General features: G+C 37.7%; 1 protein-coding gene across 1 annotated transcript in view; it reads left to right on the plus strand.

Moving 5' to 3' along the window:
* LOC115214315 overlaps positions 1 to 14,959 on the plus strand; it is a 17,954-nt gene extending 2,995 nt beyond the window's left edge. Inside the window, exons 3-10 of the mRNA XM_029783489.2 lie at positions 688 to 779; positions 3,208 to 3,292; positions 7,271 to 7,359; positions 8,926 to 9,010; positions 10,547 to 10,638; positions 11,962 to 12,046; positions 13,311 to 13,399; positions 14,865 to 14,959. Of these exons, the coding sequence (XP_029639349.1) occupies positions 688 to 779; positions 3,208 to 3,292; positions 7,271 to 7,359; positions 8,926 to 9,010; positions 10,547 to 10,638; positions 11,962 to 12,046; positions 13,311 to 13,399; positions 14,865 to 14,884 (637 nt within the window). The 3' untranslated portion in view covers positions 14,885 to 14,959. The remainder of the gene's footprint in view (positions 1 to 687; positions 780 to 3,207; positions 3,293 to 7,270; positions 7,360 to 8,925; positions 9,011 to 10,546; positions 10,639 to 11,961; positions 12,047 to 13,310; positions 13,400 to 14,864) is intronic.
* The last annotated feature ends 4,623 nt before the right edge of the window (positions 14,960 to 19,582 follow it).

Raw genomic sequence — 19,582 nt, forward strand, 5'->3', positions numbered from 1 at the left:
AACAGCCATGCCACATGGCAGTGAAACATGGACTGTACCTGCAGAGGACATGTGAAGGCTTGAAAGAAATGAAGCTAATATGCTTTGCAGGATGTGCAACATCAGTGTGCACATATGACAAAGTCTAAGCTTCTTGAGAGAAAAAGTGGTTATAAGTGGAATTAGATGTGGTGTGCAAGAGAAAAGACTGCCCTGGTGTGGCCATGTGATGCATGTGGATGAGAATAGTTGCATAAAGAACCTCATGATTGATAAAGCACTGTGAGAGCTGGAAGTGAGCCATGGGTTGGTACAAGTAATAATCTGAGGGAGCTAGGTCCAGACTATTAAGTTCCTGGAGTTTATTTCAGGTTGTTCAAGTGGTATGAGGTCTTGCATTTTCTTACTACAGAAGAGCTCACTCTCCATTAACCACTGCCTGATATTTTTGTCACACAATGGCATACACCCACTCCAGCTGTTTGGAGTATAGATAGGCATCAATGGCTTGCCTGTCCACAATGAAATCATAGTGAATTAATAAGCAACTAATAATCAAATATGTGATACTGAGCAGCAACTTAAACTTTCATAGGCATCTTAAAGTTTCATAGGCATCTTACAGAAACCTAGCTTATCAGACTCAGTTAATACACACACACACACGTATGTATGTATGTTATATTGTTTTTTTCTGTCTTCTTTAAGGGTCTACCGTGATGTTGGAAAGTGCCTTGCCAAGTCTCACTGCCATTTACACCAATTTGGTGGTTTATTCAGGGCCGCACATGAAGCGTGTGGTAAGTAAAGAATAAAAGAATTTGGCAGGGTGGCAGTGGGGTCAAATAATGTGTATTCAAAATTTTTTCCAGATTGAATGTGATTAGCTTTTAGTATATAGAGTATTTATTTTACGGAGATGTACTCGCATAGCAAGTAATTTGATCTGAGATCGTGTGCTGAAACGAAAACAATTGCAGTGTGGAAGGTGTTTATAAGCCATTTAAGAAACACACAAAAGCCGTTCGATTCACTTCAACATTTAAGTTTAATTTGTCAAAATATTTTCGTCGCTAAAATCCGCGACCTGTTCACTGACAAAGTCCGTGCTGCATCTCAGCATTTATTTTGCTTGACATTAATAAAAATAAAGTTAAATTATGGTGACTGATAGACCCTCGTATGAAGCAAATGTGGTTACTCCTGTGAGTCACTGTCTCCATTCATTTTGCTATGGATGATGAGACTCACCTATGTGTTCAATTTATATATAACATAATGAAATTATTGTATACAGTGCTCAGGTACACCACAACTTGTCAAAAGTGCATATAAAGCATATGCATTAATGTACAAATGTCTGGAAAGTGAACAGTGTATGAGTCAGATACATGCTTGCATGTGTATGGAGAGAAGAAAATCAGGTGTAGTGTTAGCGAATCTCAGGAAGCATGGAAGTTTTGAAGGATGCAGTGCTCCGACAACTAACAACTGATGCCGGCAGTTTGTTCCATGCTTCAGCAAATCTTAGCGTGAAAAAATGTTTCCAAAAGTCATGGGAGCTATGTTGTTTTCTGACTTTGTAATCATGTCCACGGGTGTTAGACAGATGGAGTTTGAAAAGGTGCTCAGAGTTATTGTTTGTAAGATGGTTAGTAATTTTATGGGTGTCTGCCAAGTCAGCTGCCAGATGCTGGAGTTTCAATGTATCCATGCCCAGGGAAGTAAGGCATTCAGAATATGGCAAATGCCTGACGGAGGGTATTTCTACAAGTAATAAGGAGCACTGGCCTCTTGCCAGACTTTGGTGCTCGGGGGTGCTTCAGAATATTCTGGGTGGGGAATGATTTGTATTGCAGGAAGATTTTTGTAAACTGAATTTTCTAACACTGAGGGTGCAACATTTAATAGTAAGAAGCTAGTGCCATCCAGTGTACCCCCTTAGCAATGGACATGAAAAAGCAGGCTTTTGTTTAAAAGTGGAGTTTAAAGTATTATACTACTTTTTTTTATGAAGCTGAGAGCCTTTTGAAAGCACTCATTATTTCATGCCAAATCTTTATTTTAAGTGAGACATTATGATCTTTTTAGGGATGCTGAAATAAATTTTTCAAAAGGGCAATTGACTTTTCCAAGTCAATGAATAATCTCACTAACATTTTTAGCATCTGAGGTCATCATAGAGCACGTATAGCAAAACAGCAAAACGAAGTGATGGCCTTATTTGGACTACCATTGGTGTTTATGCTAGTGTTTAATTGCAGTGTATTTGGCTTTTGCTGAGGAAAATTTCAGTCTTTGATACTTATAAGACCCAAAACCTTGCATGACCTACAAAATATATTTATAAAACCTGGTGTCTCTCCCAAAGAATGATAAACTAATGTGCAATTCATTTGTAGAAAGTAGCTAACAAATCAATTCCAGCCATGTTTTACTTTTTATTTTGAACATGTTATGCATTGAACAGATTTCTGTTAGAATTAAAGTGGACATTTACACCCCATGACATGATCATCATAATATATACTTTGGCATAAGAAAGAAGAGGGCAAATAAAAGATCAGAACATTATGAGTGTGTGTGTGTGTGTGTGTGTACATGCGTAATGTGTGTTTTGTGAATATATAATGTTCTGATCAGTTCTTGGCAAGCTTCTTTCTCATGCTTAAGTACACATATATGAATACTGTATTGTGGAATGTAAATGGCTAAAATATCCAATTAAATTGAATTACTTTTAGTGAGAATTTTAAACATATTTTAATACTTCATCTAAACCAGTGTTTCTCAATTATTTTTTACCTATGGAGCCCCTTGATTCCTATTTTACTTGGATGGACCCTCCTAAGCATTCAATGTTTTAAAGAATCCTGCAATATTTTCATAATTAAATATCATTTAGAATTGTATTAAAAAAATTTGTTAAAATATTTTGTGTACTGTAGAAGAATAACCAGTTTATTGCATGTAAATTTTAGCTACAAAATCTTATGTGGACCCCCTCAAAGGGTCATATGGACACCAGTTGAGAACTACTGATCTAAACAAAAGATCTAAATGTAAGAAAAAGGAAAAAAAAACAAAGTCAAGCAAAAACAAAGCAAAACAAAAAAAAAACAATAATTTTTCATTAAAGGGACTTTTTGAGAGTGACTAAAGAATATCATATTATAAAATACTATGTTTATGTTTAATATGAGATGTTAATTTTATTTTATTTTCCAGAGGGTAAATGTGAACTCACTAAGGTGGTAGCATGCAAACTTCAAGAACACAATAAGATGATAATGAACAATGGTACTTACTGCTCGTAAGTTTATTAAAAATTTCTCAGTTTGATGAAGCCTGTCATCTGCCTCTTATATAAGCTTTTATTCACCAAAGCCTTACAATCATCATCATCATCATCATCATCATCATTGTTTAATGTTCGTTTTCCAGGCTAGCATGGGTTGGATGGTTTGACTGGGGTCTGGGAAGCCAGGAGGCTGCACCAGGCTCCAGTCTGATCTGGTGGTGTTTCTACAGCTGGATGCCCTTCCTAATGCCAATCACTCCATGTGTGTAGTGGGTGCTTTTTACGTGCCACTAGCACAGGGCCCACAACTACCTGCTAATTATTAACCTATGTTTCCTTTATCCTCCTCCTTTCCACATCCTTTATCTCTCACTCAGACTCCTTGTCTCTTCTACTGCCATGGTGATAAACCAGTAAGGGAGCTTTTGTGTGGCCTTTTGACCTTCAAGTAATAGAAGCTAAATATCCTTAAAAATCACACTCTACTGCTTTTATAAAAGGCAGTGGGACATTGGATAATGTGATTCTAGATATATCCTTTTTGAGAAAATGCTGGAATAATCATTAATAAAACATCTTTGAATGCTGGGTACTTGATTAACCCTTTAGTGTTCAGATTATTCAATCAAACATAATGCCTATTGATTCCCATTGATTTGAATTAATCATGCATTATCTCATATCTTCAAGATCTTGATGATGTAATTACTTAATGTAGAATAACATTGTAGGGTAGGTGTGAGAGCCTGGATCTGGTCAGTTTGAACATAAAACAGATGAGCTATTTTGGCCGGATATGGCCAGTTTAAATACTAAAGGGTTAAGGTTGTCTATACAAGCAGGCAGATCATATATTGATCTGAACATGTTTTAACATAGCTTCCTAAAACTAATATACATGTATACTTGTGGTAGTAACACTCTGATAACAGGATTATTAAATAAATTGAAATTTCAGCTCAGCAGACTAAAAAGGGGTTTGCCATCACAATATGGCTGAAGGGAAAATGCTACATAACACATTGTACTATTTCAATCTGAAACACCAGCAATCTTTTAATCTTTTTCTTGAAACCATCACATTTCATGTATCCTTCCATTTTAGAGCAGTAGATGATGATTTGATAGAGATCTTGCTGGTATTGAAGTTCTTTCAGAGGACCAGTTAAATAAAAGTCTCTATGAATAGAGCAGAAACTGAGTGTTATAATTATGGGGTAACAGGGTCTGAAAAATAGATGGGAGGGTCATGGTTGTAATGTATCATACTTTGTCTTACATGAATAGACACTCCTAAAATAATAAGTTTCCTCTACTCCTTTGTAACATACAATGTTACTAAAAATTTATTAACTGTTCTGTGTGAGGTGGTTTCACAAAGTTCCCAGACTAGTTATGTTTAATAAAAAATAACCTATCTGCCTAAGTTCTAACATCAGCACCTTGTGCAACAATATACATGTCCCAGCATCCCTGCCACTTTCAAATCCAGCTTAGAAGTAATTTTCTGTAAGTAAGTCGAGGACCTTCTGTGATTCACTCTGGATCTTGACAACGGTGTTAAAACGGTGACCTTTGAGCTGTATTTTCATCATGAGGAAGAGATGAAAATCCGCAGGTGCTAAATTTGGTGAATATGGCAGGTGCGGAAGTGATACCATGTTGTTTGTGGCAAGAAACACACATGTAAGAAGAGCTCGGTGACAGGGTGCATTGTTGTGATGAAGAATCCAATTCTTCATGCTCCACAGATCTGGTCGCTTTCACCAAATGTCTGCCCTCAAATGCTTCAAAACGTTACACTAGAATACTTGATTGATGGTCTGGCCCCGGGAAAAGAATTCTCAATGCACTTGATTGAGTTGCAATTCTGTCATGGCTTCGAAAGCCACGACAGAACCACTGTCATGGCTTTTTTACCACTGGAAATATTATGTACGACCCATTGCCTCATCACTGTAAACTTGCTGAGGCTTGCTCAATATTTCAGTAGCAGACTTCCCAAGTTCAATGCAAAATTTCACTTTGGCTTTTTGTTCCAGCCTCCTGTCCATGATAAAATCACAGACTACAGCATACACATGATCACAAAAACTAAAATTTCACAATTTGCAAAGTAAACATAGCAATGTCACTCCCTACACTGCCTCATGAAAGTCACTGTTTGCTCTCACCATGCACGCAACTGTATGCAGCCATCTGTTGGCCTCAGACTTTGGTCACTCACAAATACACACCAACCTTGGCTCCATAGATGTGCTGTTTCCTCTCTTATATTTTTTTACCATGACCAAGTGGCTTCCGCTCCTCAAGAGTACTTGATCTCTCACTATTTCCACTTAGGCCTGCCAAACTTTCTAGTATCATCCTCATTTGTCAGTTATATTCTGCTCACCCTCACTTCATTTGAAGCCCTACATTAACCTCTGCTTTCAGTCTATCCCCTCCATAAAGTCAGCCCTTTGAAATCCCCCATTTATATCTTTTGTACAGTTGCCGTCTTACAAGTTTTTCAGGAGGAACATCTAATTGGCACTCCATCAGTTACAACAATAAGAGTACCTGTTGATTGGATCAATTGAATAGCCTGCTAGTGAAATTCATGTGCAAGTGGCTGAGTACTCCACAGACACGTGTACCCTTAATGTAGTTCTCAGGGAGATTCAGCATGACACACAGCGTGACAAGGCTGGTCCTTTGAAATACAGGCTCTACACATTTTTGCCAGCTGAGTGGATTGGAGCAATGTGAAATAGAATGTCTTGTTCAAGGACACAATGTTTCACTGGGAATTGAACTCACAACCTTACAGTTGTGATCCAAATACCCTAACCACTAAGCCACGTGCCTTCACTATGAAGGTCCACAAATGACTTGGATCTAGCCCTTAACTCTGGACCAAACTGTTAACAAAATATATACAAAATACATGCCGTATTCTCTGGCATACAAGTTGACATAGTATATAGTGTAAACAATAATACATCATCACTATCTTTTAAATTCCTGTTCTATTTCACATGAAATTTTTGGTGCTCCAAAGTTGTCTTGGAATATACACTGACTTACTTTTTTGGTTTTTAATTTTGATCTGAAATATTCAACTTGTATGTTACAAAATATGGTATATATACTCTTTACTCTCTTACTTGTTTCAGTCATTTGACTGTAGCAATACTGGAGCACCACCTTTAGTTGAGCAAATCGACCCCAGGACTTATTCTTTGTAAGCCTAGTACTTATTCTATTGGTCTCTTTTGCCAAACCGCTAAGTTACGGGGGCATAAACACACCACCATCGGTTGTCAAGCGATGTTAGGGGGACAAACACAGACACACAAACATATACACACACACACATATATATATATATATATATATATATATATATGTGTGTGTGTGTGTGCATACATATATATGATGGGCTTCTTTCAGTTTCCATCTACCAAATGCACTCACAAGGCTTTGGTTGGCCTAAGGCTATAGTAGAAGACACTTGGCCAAGGTGCCACGCAGTGGGACTGAATCCGATAATATATATCTTATATTTTTCACTTGTTTCAGTCATTAGACCAGCCATGCAGGGGCACAGCCTTGAAGAACTTTTAGTTGAATGAATCAACCCCAGTAATTGTATTTTTAAGCCTGGTACTTATTCTATCAGTCTTTTCTTGCTGAACTGCTAAGTTACAGGGACATATACACACCAACACTGGTTGTCAAGCAGTAGTGGGGGACAAACAGAGACTCAAACATACACACACACACACACACAGATATATACATATATACGACAGGCTTCTTTCAGCTTCTGTCTACCAAATCCACTTTCAAGGCTTTGGTTAACCTGGGGCTATAGTAGAAGGTACTTGCCCAGTGTGCCATGCAGTGGATCTGAACCTCGGACCATGTGGTTGGGAAGCAAACTTCTTACCACACGGCCATACCTGCACCTATAGAAATTTATAACTATTTTGTTCTTTTCTCCAGATACCATCCCGCATATCTGAAATGTTATGATAACACTGACTGCGAAGACTTGATGAACGCTGAGGATAAAATGATGCAGAGTTACTGTGGTAAATATTAGTATTCTTTATTTTTTTATTGGTTTCAGTTGTTGGGCTGAGGTATTGCTTTAAGTTGTGTTTCTTTGTTTGTCCATGGACAAGATACCTCAAGAATCGCTGGATGAATTCAGATGAAACTTTCAGGATGATTGGCCTCATAACTGGCACAAACTGATTAGATTCGGGGATCGATCTGATACCAGACAAGGATTTTGGATAATTTGTTACATTTACTTTACTTTACATGACTACGATCTTATGTTCACTTTCAAGTCTTCCTCAATTATCTCCCTTTAGGTTGTTTCCAAAGTTTTATTTTCATTCCTCTATCATTAATTTTACTTGTGTCTCTATCTTAGTAAAAACTAATGGATAAAGAAATCAAACTACATAAACAAACAGCAGCAAAAACCGTTCAAAAACTAAATAACACTAACATATTTTTATAACATATATATTATATATTATACATACACATTAACACTCTACAGTATAATTACATATATACATATATCTATACATCAATCTAAAACAACAGGAATACTAAAGGAAGGCTGGAATTTAAGAGAAGAGAAAACCAAAATGTCTCTTGCTATTCATTTAAAGATTCCTGAGTAGAACTTATTACTATTACCTCCACCTTTGAAACTATTTTGAATAGTGAATTTGTTAACCTTGGCTTGTATTAGATAACGGTAAACTATTTATTACAGTTGCTAAATTTTCTACAACCACCTTCACATTCTATGACTACCATTGGGATCAATCAGGTACCGGACAAGGATTCTGGATTACTTATGCGTATTTTTTTTTACTTTTTTGAGAGTTCCTGTTTAGTATTCTCATTTGTGAGAGCAGTTGAGTTTATTTCAGATTTTCTCATTTTAAAAATAATCTATGGCTAATCACTGAGGGGATGTTGGTGTTGTCTTGGCAGGGTCTGTACTCTCTGAGTGGTCTTGTTTCAATTGATATATATTCTTTGAATGATTAAATTTATTCTTTTTGTTGGAAGGGGAACTACCCAATGCATTGTTTTACACCAGTATACACACAGACACACAAAACCACATACAATTCCACTCATGCACACACATTGGTATATACATACATATGTATGTATGTATGTACATATACATGCATACACATATATTATATGCATGCATACAGACATGCTCACACACACGCATGCATATATATATATATATATATATATATATATATATATATATATATATAAATATAAATGTGTATATCTATCTGCCTATCTATCTATCTATCTATCTATCTCTTTATATATGTATGTATATATAATCACACATGCCAATCTTCTCTTGAGGAGGGTTTGCCTTGCTTTGACTAAAAATTCATTGGAACTTCTGTTATTCTACATACCTATGACATCATTCCCATCTATTATGTATGTATATGTATGACGTGTGTGCATGTGTTCGCATGTGTAAGTGTGTGTGTGTGTGTGGTTGTATGTATTTTGACTTCTTACTTTTCTCTTTAATGTCTACTTAAATTTGTTTTGTTTTACCTTTTAACTTTTGGCCTGTTTGGAAACACCAGGAAGTTGCATCCATAAAGAATTTACATGCTTGAGAATTCTTAAAGATATCAAGAAAGTTGAACACAGCAAAGAGAAAATATGCGAGTAAGATTTTTAAAACCTATTGTTGTTGTTGTTGTTTTCTCATTGAGAAAACTTATATTAGAATGGTGATGGGTTAACAGAATAAGTGGAACACTGAACAAAATAGTATTCATGATTGTACTTTTAAAGGCATTAGTGATGCTAGTAGCAGAGATATAGTTATAAATAGCTACAGGAAATGGGTTATGGATTAGGATTGCTGGGAGCTTATCTCAGTGGTTGCTACTATTATTGTTATAATAATGAATAATGAACTTATTGTAAATGGTGCTCAGGTACACTACAATGTCTTGTTATATTTAGTTTCATCCCTTTGCATTCTGAGTTAAAATCCTAGGTCAGTCAACTTAAGTCTTTCATCCCAGCAAGGCCAATAAAATAAAATAATGAGCAACTATTAGTATTATATTTGTGGAGGTGCAATGGCCCCATGATTAGGGCAGTGGACTCACGGTTGGAGGATCGCGGTTTCGATTCCCAGACCGGGTGTTGTGTGTTGAGCGGAAACACCTAAAAGCTCCACAAGGCTCCAGTAGAGGGTGGTGGCGACCCCTGTTGTACTCTTTTGCCACAACTTTCTCTCATTCTCTCTTACTGTTTTTTTGAGTAATGCTGCGATGGACTGGTGTCCCGTCCAGCTGGGGGGAACACATATGCCACAGAAACTGGGAAAAACGGGCCCATGAGCCTGGCTAGGCTTGAAAAGGGAGGCAAAAAAAAAACTATGATATTTTATCTACACAAAATCTAGGACCTGTTGCTTATGGCAAAAACCAGTATATTACAATATATTCATTACATGCAGCTATGAACTATATATGTTGCCCTTTGGTATCCATTGAAGGTGAGGTTGATTGATAAAATATAAACCAACGCCTTTATTTGTCCTTTGGAAATCCAAGTTAGTTGATGGAAATAGTAATAACCTTTCTTTATAGGATATTTGGGATATGAAGTGTGAGGCCTTGGTGTATATTTATTGAATCTAAAGGAGTTGTGAGGTGTATTGTGATGGGGCAACCAAACACTTTTGATTGGACTGTTGATAGCAAAATATCTCGGTTACAAACCAAACACAATATTAGTGATGCAATAGGATCTACTGTCTTTTCAGTCAGTTGTGTTGATCCCTGTCTACCACTTGGCCATGTTCACTCTCATATTAGTTATATTTCTTTCAATGTATAACTGAGATGGTCAATCACTCTCAATTGCAATGTCTACTTCTGAGATATTGTCGTCTGTGATGAAATATGTCTGCAAAGATGAAATGCTCATAGCTGGAAAATTTTTTTATCAAAGATCTTCTCAATCACGACTGACCTAGGATTAAACAACAAAAACAGCAACAACCACATTCTCCATCTAACTTTTATATATATATATATATAATTTTAAAAAAAGAGAAAGAAGAAAGAAAAGACTTTTGTCAAAAAATCTTTATCTCCTGTTTTATGTGCTGAAATAATATATTTCATCTTATCTTATTTATATCTTTTATTTCATCTTATCTTATTTATATTTCCTTTATTTTAGTGTATTTGCAAAGACAAAATCCTGCTTGGATGATACTCAATGTCATTTCCATAAATATAAGCATTTGGTAAAAGCTATTACAGCATCATGTGGTAAGTTGTCTTCTAAATTAGTTGTGTGTCATCTTTACACCATTAATCTGTCATGCTTATTTCTCTTCTTATCATCACATGTACTGTGTCTAACCCACCTACATCCCTGCATCACACTACGCATTATCCCTAGTCCTTCGCCCAACAAAACAGCTCTCTGAAATTCCTTTCCTGTCATAATTTTCTGCAGATGATCCACCTTATTATCTCTGAGTGGAGCCTGTAATGATCACACACACTACTCTTCCCTTTTTATTAACTTCATATAAAGAAAAAATGTGGTGGGGCAATCATTTTTGGAATAATTAAATATCTGTGAACCATTAAAGGGAAAGAAAAGGGAGCTACCAACTGAGAGGTACATGCTGTAGTGTGTCAAACCGAGCATAAAAATAAATCTATCTAAATGCAGCTTAAATGACTCACAAGGAAATTGAGGTAATACCAGTTACATTGTTTGAAATTCTTGAGTAAGTTTGCTAAGCTATTACACCTGTCACTCATTTGGGTTCCTCCTATACAATCCCAGAATGCATATATGATGCTATTCCAGTTATCTCAAAAATATATAAAGGGAATGTTCCTATGAATAGTGCCAAGTGCCTTACAACAGCTCATTGTTCAACTGTAGGTAAATAAATACCTGCCTCAAGGTATTGTTTTCACTGTTATTCACTTTTTTATCCACTGACCGACCTTATGTGTGATGACCATCCACAAAAAACAATGAAGGAGGGACAGTACGAAAGTGAAACCTAAAGCATTTGTGGGATTTTGCATCAAGTATAGAAAACCAACATAAAACATAAAAGAAATTAATGTGATATATAAATATAAATAAATACATCCCAAATTTAAAGGAAAGCATCACTTCAGGATTTCAATGAAAATCTAGTGAACCCTGGGTTACTGTTATTAGTAAGGTATGTATGTATGTCCTTGTCCCAGTTACTGTCTCTTTTGTTTGCAGAGTAGGCCTATTCTACAGAGCCAAACAATCCAGCTTTCACTTTATAATATTAAATTATTTCATTAAAGAAAAAAAAAGTCGATAATCTGTTGTCTGAGGAGAGTCATTTTCTTTTCGTGCCTAATGATTTAGGAAAATAAAAATAAGAATTAAGTGGAAATATTTAGGAAAATGAAAAAAGAATTAAGTGGAAATTTTACCAGTGTGTTAAATCATAAGGCACAAAAAGAAAATGACTCCCCAGACACAGCAGAATATGCTTCAACACATGAACTCATATAAAGAATTTTGCAAACCAAATCCAAAAACGAAATAAAAGTTGATAAATTTTCTGTTTTCATTCTAACTTGCAGAAGGCTCCTGTGACTTACCTGCTCTAGTGAAATGTAAGAATAAGAAGTATAAAGAACTGCACATAACAAAGAAGAATGTCTGTCAGTAAGTCTTGTCGCAAAATCTGTTTCACTCCAATCATCTTTGTTAATAATTAGGTCAGACTTGTTGTATGCAGTTGTTGTCTTCTTTATGATAGGATTACTCATATATAGTAACAGTGAGTCAAAAATCTTCCATTGACTGTAATTATCCAAGTAATTAGGGGACAAAACACCCTCTTTGGAGTGTTTAAAAGCTAAAAAAAAATGAACAAGGGAGATAATTCCCATTAGCTCAGTTACAGTATTTACTAAGCTGAATCTGTATTATTTTTTTTTTGTTTTTTAAACAAGTGTGATGATAATGATAATGATGTTTCTGTCTTATTAGATGCTAGCAAAGTATATTCGATTTAGTTTGCAAGACTAACCCTTTGTTCCCATAAGAAAGCCTATCTTATGGAAGATAGACTCTGCTTCACTGTTGAAGACCAAAATATGTCCAGAGTTCTCAGTATTGTCAAACCCATGACTTAGTGTTTTATTTTTTATTTAAATATGAGTGTTGTCTCCCTTGCATTTTATTTACCCAAATTATCGTTACGATAAGGATTTTTGCCCCCTTAATGCATGTGTAATTTTAACTGCTGAATATTTTTCAGCTTCGTCATTAAGTATATTAACACAGACTTTACTGTAGTATGGAGGTAGCAAGTTGAACATTCTGTGATGAGGTCCACAGGTCTTACATATCATATATATCCAAACCTTTGTCTATTTGTCAAAATCATTTAGTTGACGGAACAATCCTAGTAGATAAACTGTTGTCATATTGCATTTGTTTCTGTAGGCGCAGGAGTGGCTGTGTGGTAAGAAGCTTGTTTACCAACCACATGGTTCCGGGTTCAGTCCCACTGCGTGGCACCTTGGGCAAGTGTCTTCTACTATAGCCTCGGGCCCACCAAAGCCTTGTGAGTGGATTTGGTAGACGGAAACTGAAAGAAGCCCGTCATATATATGTATGTATGTGTGCATGTATGTTTGTGTGTCTGTGTTTGTCCCATCCAACATCGCTTGACAACCGATGCTGGTGTGCTTACGTCCCCGTCATTAGCAGTTTGGCAAAAAGAGACCGATAGAATAAATACTGGGCTTACAAAGAATAAGTCCCGGGGTCGAGTTGCTCAATTAAAGGCGGTGCTCCAGCATGGCCGCAGTCAAATGACTGAAACAAGTAAAAGAGTAAAAGTGTAAAGTGAACAAAGATTATTTCATATTTATAATCAAATTTTAATTTATAATCTTTTTATATCCTTTTTTTCTTTCAGAGAGTACCCTAAATTTAAAGAGTGCTTCGTAAATGCAGGTTGTGATGAACTGTTAGCAGCTAATAAAAAGTTTATGGCTCACTTCTGTCGTAAGTATATGTATCAACAATCTGAAGTGTAATGTCTACAGTTAATAATTCTTTATTGTGAACGACAGAAATTTATTGCTCTCACTTTTTGTATTTGTGTATATATTTATATTTCTTCTTTCTTTGATTATTACTTACATAGAAATAGTATCATGCATGATCCTTGATACACATAGGACTTGTAATAAGGGTAGGGGGTGGTAATTAACAGATGTATAATTTGTACCAGGGGCGGGTTATAATCAATGCGGCAGGTGTATGATTTGTAATTAAAATTGGTCACAACTCACAGTGGGTGTATGACTTGTGGTGGGGGTGTGCCATGACCGACACATGGTTGGTGCATAATTTGTATTGAGGGTGGGTCATATTTGGCACATGGTGGTTTATGAATTGTAACTGACATGTGGAAGGTACATGAAATGTATAGGGGTGGGTCTTGAAAGACACATAGTGGGTACATATAAGGTGGTGAGCTGGCAGAAATGTTAGCACGCCGGGTGAAATGCTTAGCCGCATTTCGTCTGCCATTACGTTTTGAGTTCAAATTCTGATGAGGTCGACTTTGTCTTTCATCCTTTCAGGGTTGATAAATTAAGTACCAGTTACACACTGGGGTCGATATAATCGACTTAATCAGTTTGTCTCCTCTGTGTTTAGCCTCTTGTGGGTAGTAAAGAAATAGGTATTTCGTCTGCCATTATGTTCTGAGTTCAAATTCCACAGAGGTCGACTTTGTCTTTCATCCCTTTGGGGTCAATAAATTAAGTACCAGTTACACACTGGAGTCAATGTAATTGACTTAATCCGTGTGTCTGTCCCCTCTATGTTTAGCCCCTTGTGGGCAATAAAGAAATAAAACACATAGTGGGTACATGGATATTTCTCCTCCCACCATCTGTCATTTACATAGTTTTGTTGTTTTATTAATATCTGCATGTTAATAACACATTCTAGTTCATCTGTCCCTCTTCCTTCCTTCCCCTATATCTGCTTCTTTTCTTTGTACTCATCTAATATATTATGTATCTATCACATTGCTTGACTTTTCAGCAACCAAAGGTATTAATTGAGTGACCAACGCTACTGATATCTTGTTTGGGGCGGAGGAAGGGAACAGTAGTTTGTTATCAGTGTCAGAACTTGACTGGTATTTTATCGCTCCTTTGGGGTGAAAGACAGAATCGATTCCCTTCACCCATCTCTCCCTCCTTTTATGCCTATCACCTATTGACACATTAATTTCATATCTGCCAGATATTTAGTCACATTTAGTTTCTCCAGGTAGGGGTTTTCAATTAAGTCATTTTTGGGTGCACTTTTGTTTATTTTCCCATTTTTTGTGCCTGGAGACATGTAAAAATTTTCCTAGCAATCTGGAATAATCCACATGGACATACCAAAGTAACAACTCATTCTGAATATATATATTTTTAATATTTTTTTTTAAACTTTTTCTTTGCAGATAAACAGAATAGGTCTTAAAACGTGATGACAGCACTATCTTCAGCAAACCTGTTTTTCCAAAATTCCGCATAATAAAATAATTGGTTAAATACATCTGTATTTGAGTTGTTGTTTCAATTGTTTTCAATGTAAATCTTCTGTTCCATCACTGATTTTCTTACTGAATCTCATTTAATACATTTTTGTCAATGCAAAGGACTTAGCAACTTATACTTTTTACAGATGCAATCAATTTTTTTCAACTAAGTCTAAAGACAATTTTCACAGAAAATGAGTATAACAAACTAAATAAACATTCATCATGACGTGCTGTTTTGGGGCGTGGTGACATTGAATGCTTCCAGTTACTTGATTGCCGCTTCATTTCGTCACCAGTGATGACCTTTGAATAAAGATCCGGATCAACTTCCAGATGTTCTTTCAGTTCACGACACACATTCAGTGATGACTGATTTAAACTTCCTTGAGCAAGTTAGGCACAAATTTTGCTGCAACTCTTTTCATTCACAATTCTTTGCTCAAAATTCATTGGCAGAAGCTCCAGGACACGAGTCATATCAATAAGTTTGTCAATTGTTTGGTGACAGTCAGTCCTCCAAGGTCAGTTCATGAATTTTCGTGATGTTGATGGTCACTCTGAACAAGGCTGGTCTTCAAGCAACAAGTGACTAGTCTTAAAGCATGAAAACCATGTGTAAACTTGTGTTTTGCTCAGGGCAGTGTCCTTGTAAGCAGTTTGAAGTATGACAACTGTTTTGGCCACTGTTTTCTCCAGCACAAAAAAGAATTTCACAGAAGCATGCTGTTCCTTTGTTTCGGCCATCACAAAAATTGATGAACAGGGGAGAAGCACTGCAAAACAAAAATGCACCATGTGACAGTACAATTTCACATGATGCCACCAGTCAGCAGATTGATGCCTGAGGGTTGCATCAAGTGGTTTCTAGCAGCAGAAGCCTGAACCACAACAGGCTTGTCCCACAGAAAGCGTTTCCAGTTACTTTTGGGTAATCCTTTGTATGTAGTGACAATTGTTTCAAAATTGATTTGTCAGTTGTGGGACTCGACAGCCACTACATTAACCTGATGATTGCATAACGCATGAAAGAACGAGTTTATTTCAAAATTGTAAAATTGTAAAAGTTGCAAATAACAAAATGTGAAAATCAGTCTAAGTTGGATTTTCATAGGCTGATATATTCTTCTATACACAATCATACAAACTCAGATAATATATATATATATATATAAATACAAAAATGGGATAAGAACGCAAAACATCCAGACAGTTAGGTGATACAAAAAAGGGACAACAAAACATCCAGACAGATGATACAAAGAAAACAAGGACGAGTCATTCGGAATTTTCTTTCCTCAGTCGAGTTCCGGATTATCTTAGCAATTTCGGCTGGTTATACTTGAGATTGTACCAATCTGGCCAGCCCCAAGGAAAAACTAAGCTAAGAACACTAGATTCCTCGGAAGAAAGCAGCAAATGTATACAAAAACAAGGACAGAAAAAAATGGAGAAATGGTACACAAATACAAATAACAGGACATTAACAATGGGTGTCTTTCAACTAAGGACGAATTAAAGCACACACACACACACACACATATATATATATATACACACATACAAGATGTAGAAATCCTTGTCCCTTATCAGTTACCTTTCAAAAATCCTTTCAATTTCTATCATTATTGTTAATATTGTTCATTTTGAGAACTATAAACTGGTTAAATACATTAATTACTGAGAACTACGAATTACAATTACATACACCAGTTATTGAGGACTGCAAACTATATATAGATAAATACAAACATTGAGAACTATATGCTATAGACAGATATGTGATTAGAAACGGTGAACTATAGATACATATCTGTCCACCACCCATATCTTGCTATTCCCTCTTCTGAATCATGATGTCTGGTGGAGGCGCAATGGCCCAGTGGTTAGGGCAGCGGACTCACGGTCATAGGATCGTGGTTTCGATCCCCAGACCGGGCGTAGTGAGTGTTTATTGAGCGAAAACACCTAAAGCTCCACGAGGCTCCGGCAGAGGGTGGTGGCGATCCCTGCTGTACTTTTTCACCACAACTTTCTTCTGTTGGCCTGCTCGCTTAGCCAGCGGGGTGGCGTCATTTGAAGGCTAAAAAAACAATGAGAAGCGCATTGTGACCAGCGATGTGTAGCAACATCTGATAGCCTGGTCGGTCACGGGGAATCATGATGTCTGAGTGCAGAAGGACTGCTTCATACATGTCAGTATCTGATTGTTAACCTGTTTACTATCACTATTACTCCCTCTCTTTCATCCACATCACTCATTCTCTTTCCATGGCCATCTCAACTATCCATCACCAATAATCTTCCATACTAACTTCCACTACCTCCCACTTCCATATCTTTAACCACCACTCTTTTACCATGGATCACTCTTAACTGACATCCTCATATTCACTCATCATTCCTACCTCTACCAGTAGCTCTCTCTCTCTCTTCTATCTGCTACTACTCTCTTACTCTCTCTCTTCACTACACATTACACCTCTAGCACTATCCTATTTCTCCTTGCAATTCTGCTAATAACCTCCTTCTCATCCACGTCCCTCTTTTGCAAATGCTCTCTCTTCTGAATGAATGGAGACAACATAGAGCAATGAAGTCCTGTGACACAGCAAACTCACAAGTACTGGTGTTATGATAAAGTTCATCTAGTACACTTGGTCAAGTGGTGGACACAAGGAAACATAAGGTTGAGAGTACTCCTAGTTTTGCTTCAGTAAGGATATAAGAACTTCTTTAGTGTTGGTGATGCACCAAATATACTTGGTAAAGTGGTTACCAGATGTGTGGAGACATTATAGGGAGAAGGGGTCCTTTTACTCATGGCGAGGGTATGACAACCTCTCTGGTGTTGGTGTCAAGAGAAAAAAAACTACACCCAGTACTTGGTACAGTGGTTGCTGTTTGAAAGGACAGCCAACTATAGAAATCATGTCAAATGGAAATGGATAAGGGAGGCAAAGTTCCATGGGCAAGCTTAGGGGAGTAATAATAGCACTAAAGTGGAACTGACTAGAAGTGGGATGATCATCCAACCCATGCCAGCATGGAAAGTGGACATATAAGGATGATAACAACAATGATCATCATCATCATCGTTTAACATCCACTTTCCATGCTAGCATGGGTGGACGGTTCAACTGGGGTCTGGGGAGCCCGAAGGCTGCACCAGGCCAGTCAGATCTGGCAGTGTTTCTACAGCTGGATGCCCTTCCTAACGCCAACCACTCTGAGAGTGTAGTGGGTGGTTTTATGTGCCACCGACACAGGTGCCAGACGAGGCTGGCAAACGGCCACGCTCGGATGGCGTTTTTTATGTGCCACCGACACAGGTGCCAGACGAGGCTGGCAGACGGCCACACTCAGATGGTGTTTTTGTGTGCCACCGACACAGGGGCCAGACGAGGCTGGCGAACAGCCACGATCGGATGGTGTTTGTTACGTGCCCACAGCACGGAGGCCAGTCGATGCGGTACTGGCTACGGCCATGTTCGGATGGTTTTCTTATGTGCCACCGGCACTGGTACCACAAAAATACAAATTCCATTGATTTTCATCTATTTTGATTTGGTTTTGGTTTTCACTTGCCTCAACAGGTCTTCACAAGTGTCACAAGAAGGAAGGTATGCACAGGTGGACTGACTACGTCCCAGGTAGGGGCCACGGGTTATGGCCTTACTAGTCTTGCCGGGTCTTCTCACACACAGCATACTTTCATAGGTCTCGGTCTCTAGTCATTTCCTTGGTGAGACCTAATGTTCGAAGGTCGTGCCTCACCACCTCGACCCAGGTTTTCCTGGGTCTACCTCTTCCACAGGTTCCCTCAACTGCTAGGGTGTAGCACTTTTGCACACAACTATCTCCAGCCATTCTCATCACATGACCATACCAGCGCAGCCGTATCTCTTGCACACCACAACTGATGCTTCTTAGGTTCAACTTTTCTCTCAAGGTACTTACACTCTGTCGATTATGAAAACTGACATTACACATCCATCGGAGCATACTGGCTTCATTTCTTGTGAGCTTACGCATATCCTCAGCAGTCACGGCCCATGTTTCACTACCATGTAGCATGGCTGTATGTACACATGCATCATACAGTCTGCCTTTTACTCTGAGCGAGAGGCCTTTTGTCACCAGCAGGGGTAAGAGCTCTCTAAACTTTGCCCAGGCTATTCTTACTCTAGCAGTTACACTTTCAGCACACCCACCCCCGCCACTGACTTGGTCACCTAGGTAGTGGAAGCTATCAACTACTTCTAGTTTTTCTCCCTGGAACATGGAAGACGTTGGTCTCTGCACATTTTCAGTGTTTATTGCTCCTGAGCATCTGCCACAGACAAAAACTATTTTCCTAGTTAGCCTTCCTTTGACATTGCTACACCTCTTATGATGATGAAATGCATAAATGATTACTCTTTTACTCGTTTCAGTCATTTGACTGTGGCCATGCTGGAGCATTGCTTTTAGTTGAGCAAATCGATCCCAGGACTTATTCTTTGTAAGCCTACTACTTATTCTATCGGTGTCTTTTGCTGAACTGCTAAGTTATGGGGGACGTAAACACACCAGCATCGGTTGTCAAGCGATGTTGGGGAGGGGGGGACAAACACAGACACACATATATACACAACGGG

This window comes from Octopus sinensis, linkage group LG7 (assembly GCF_006345805.1).
Source record: "Octopus sinensis linkage group LG7, ASM634580v1, whole genome shotgun sequence".
NCBI classification, from domain to species: domain Eukaryota; kingdom Metazoa; phylum Mollusca; class Cephalopoda; order Octopoda; family Octopodidae; genus Octopus; species Octopus sinensis.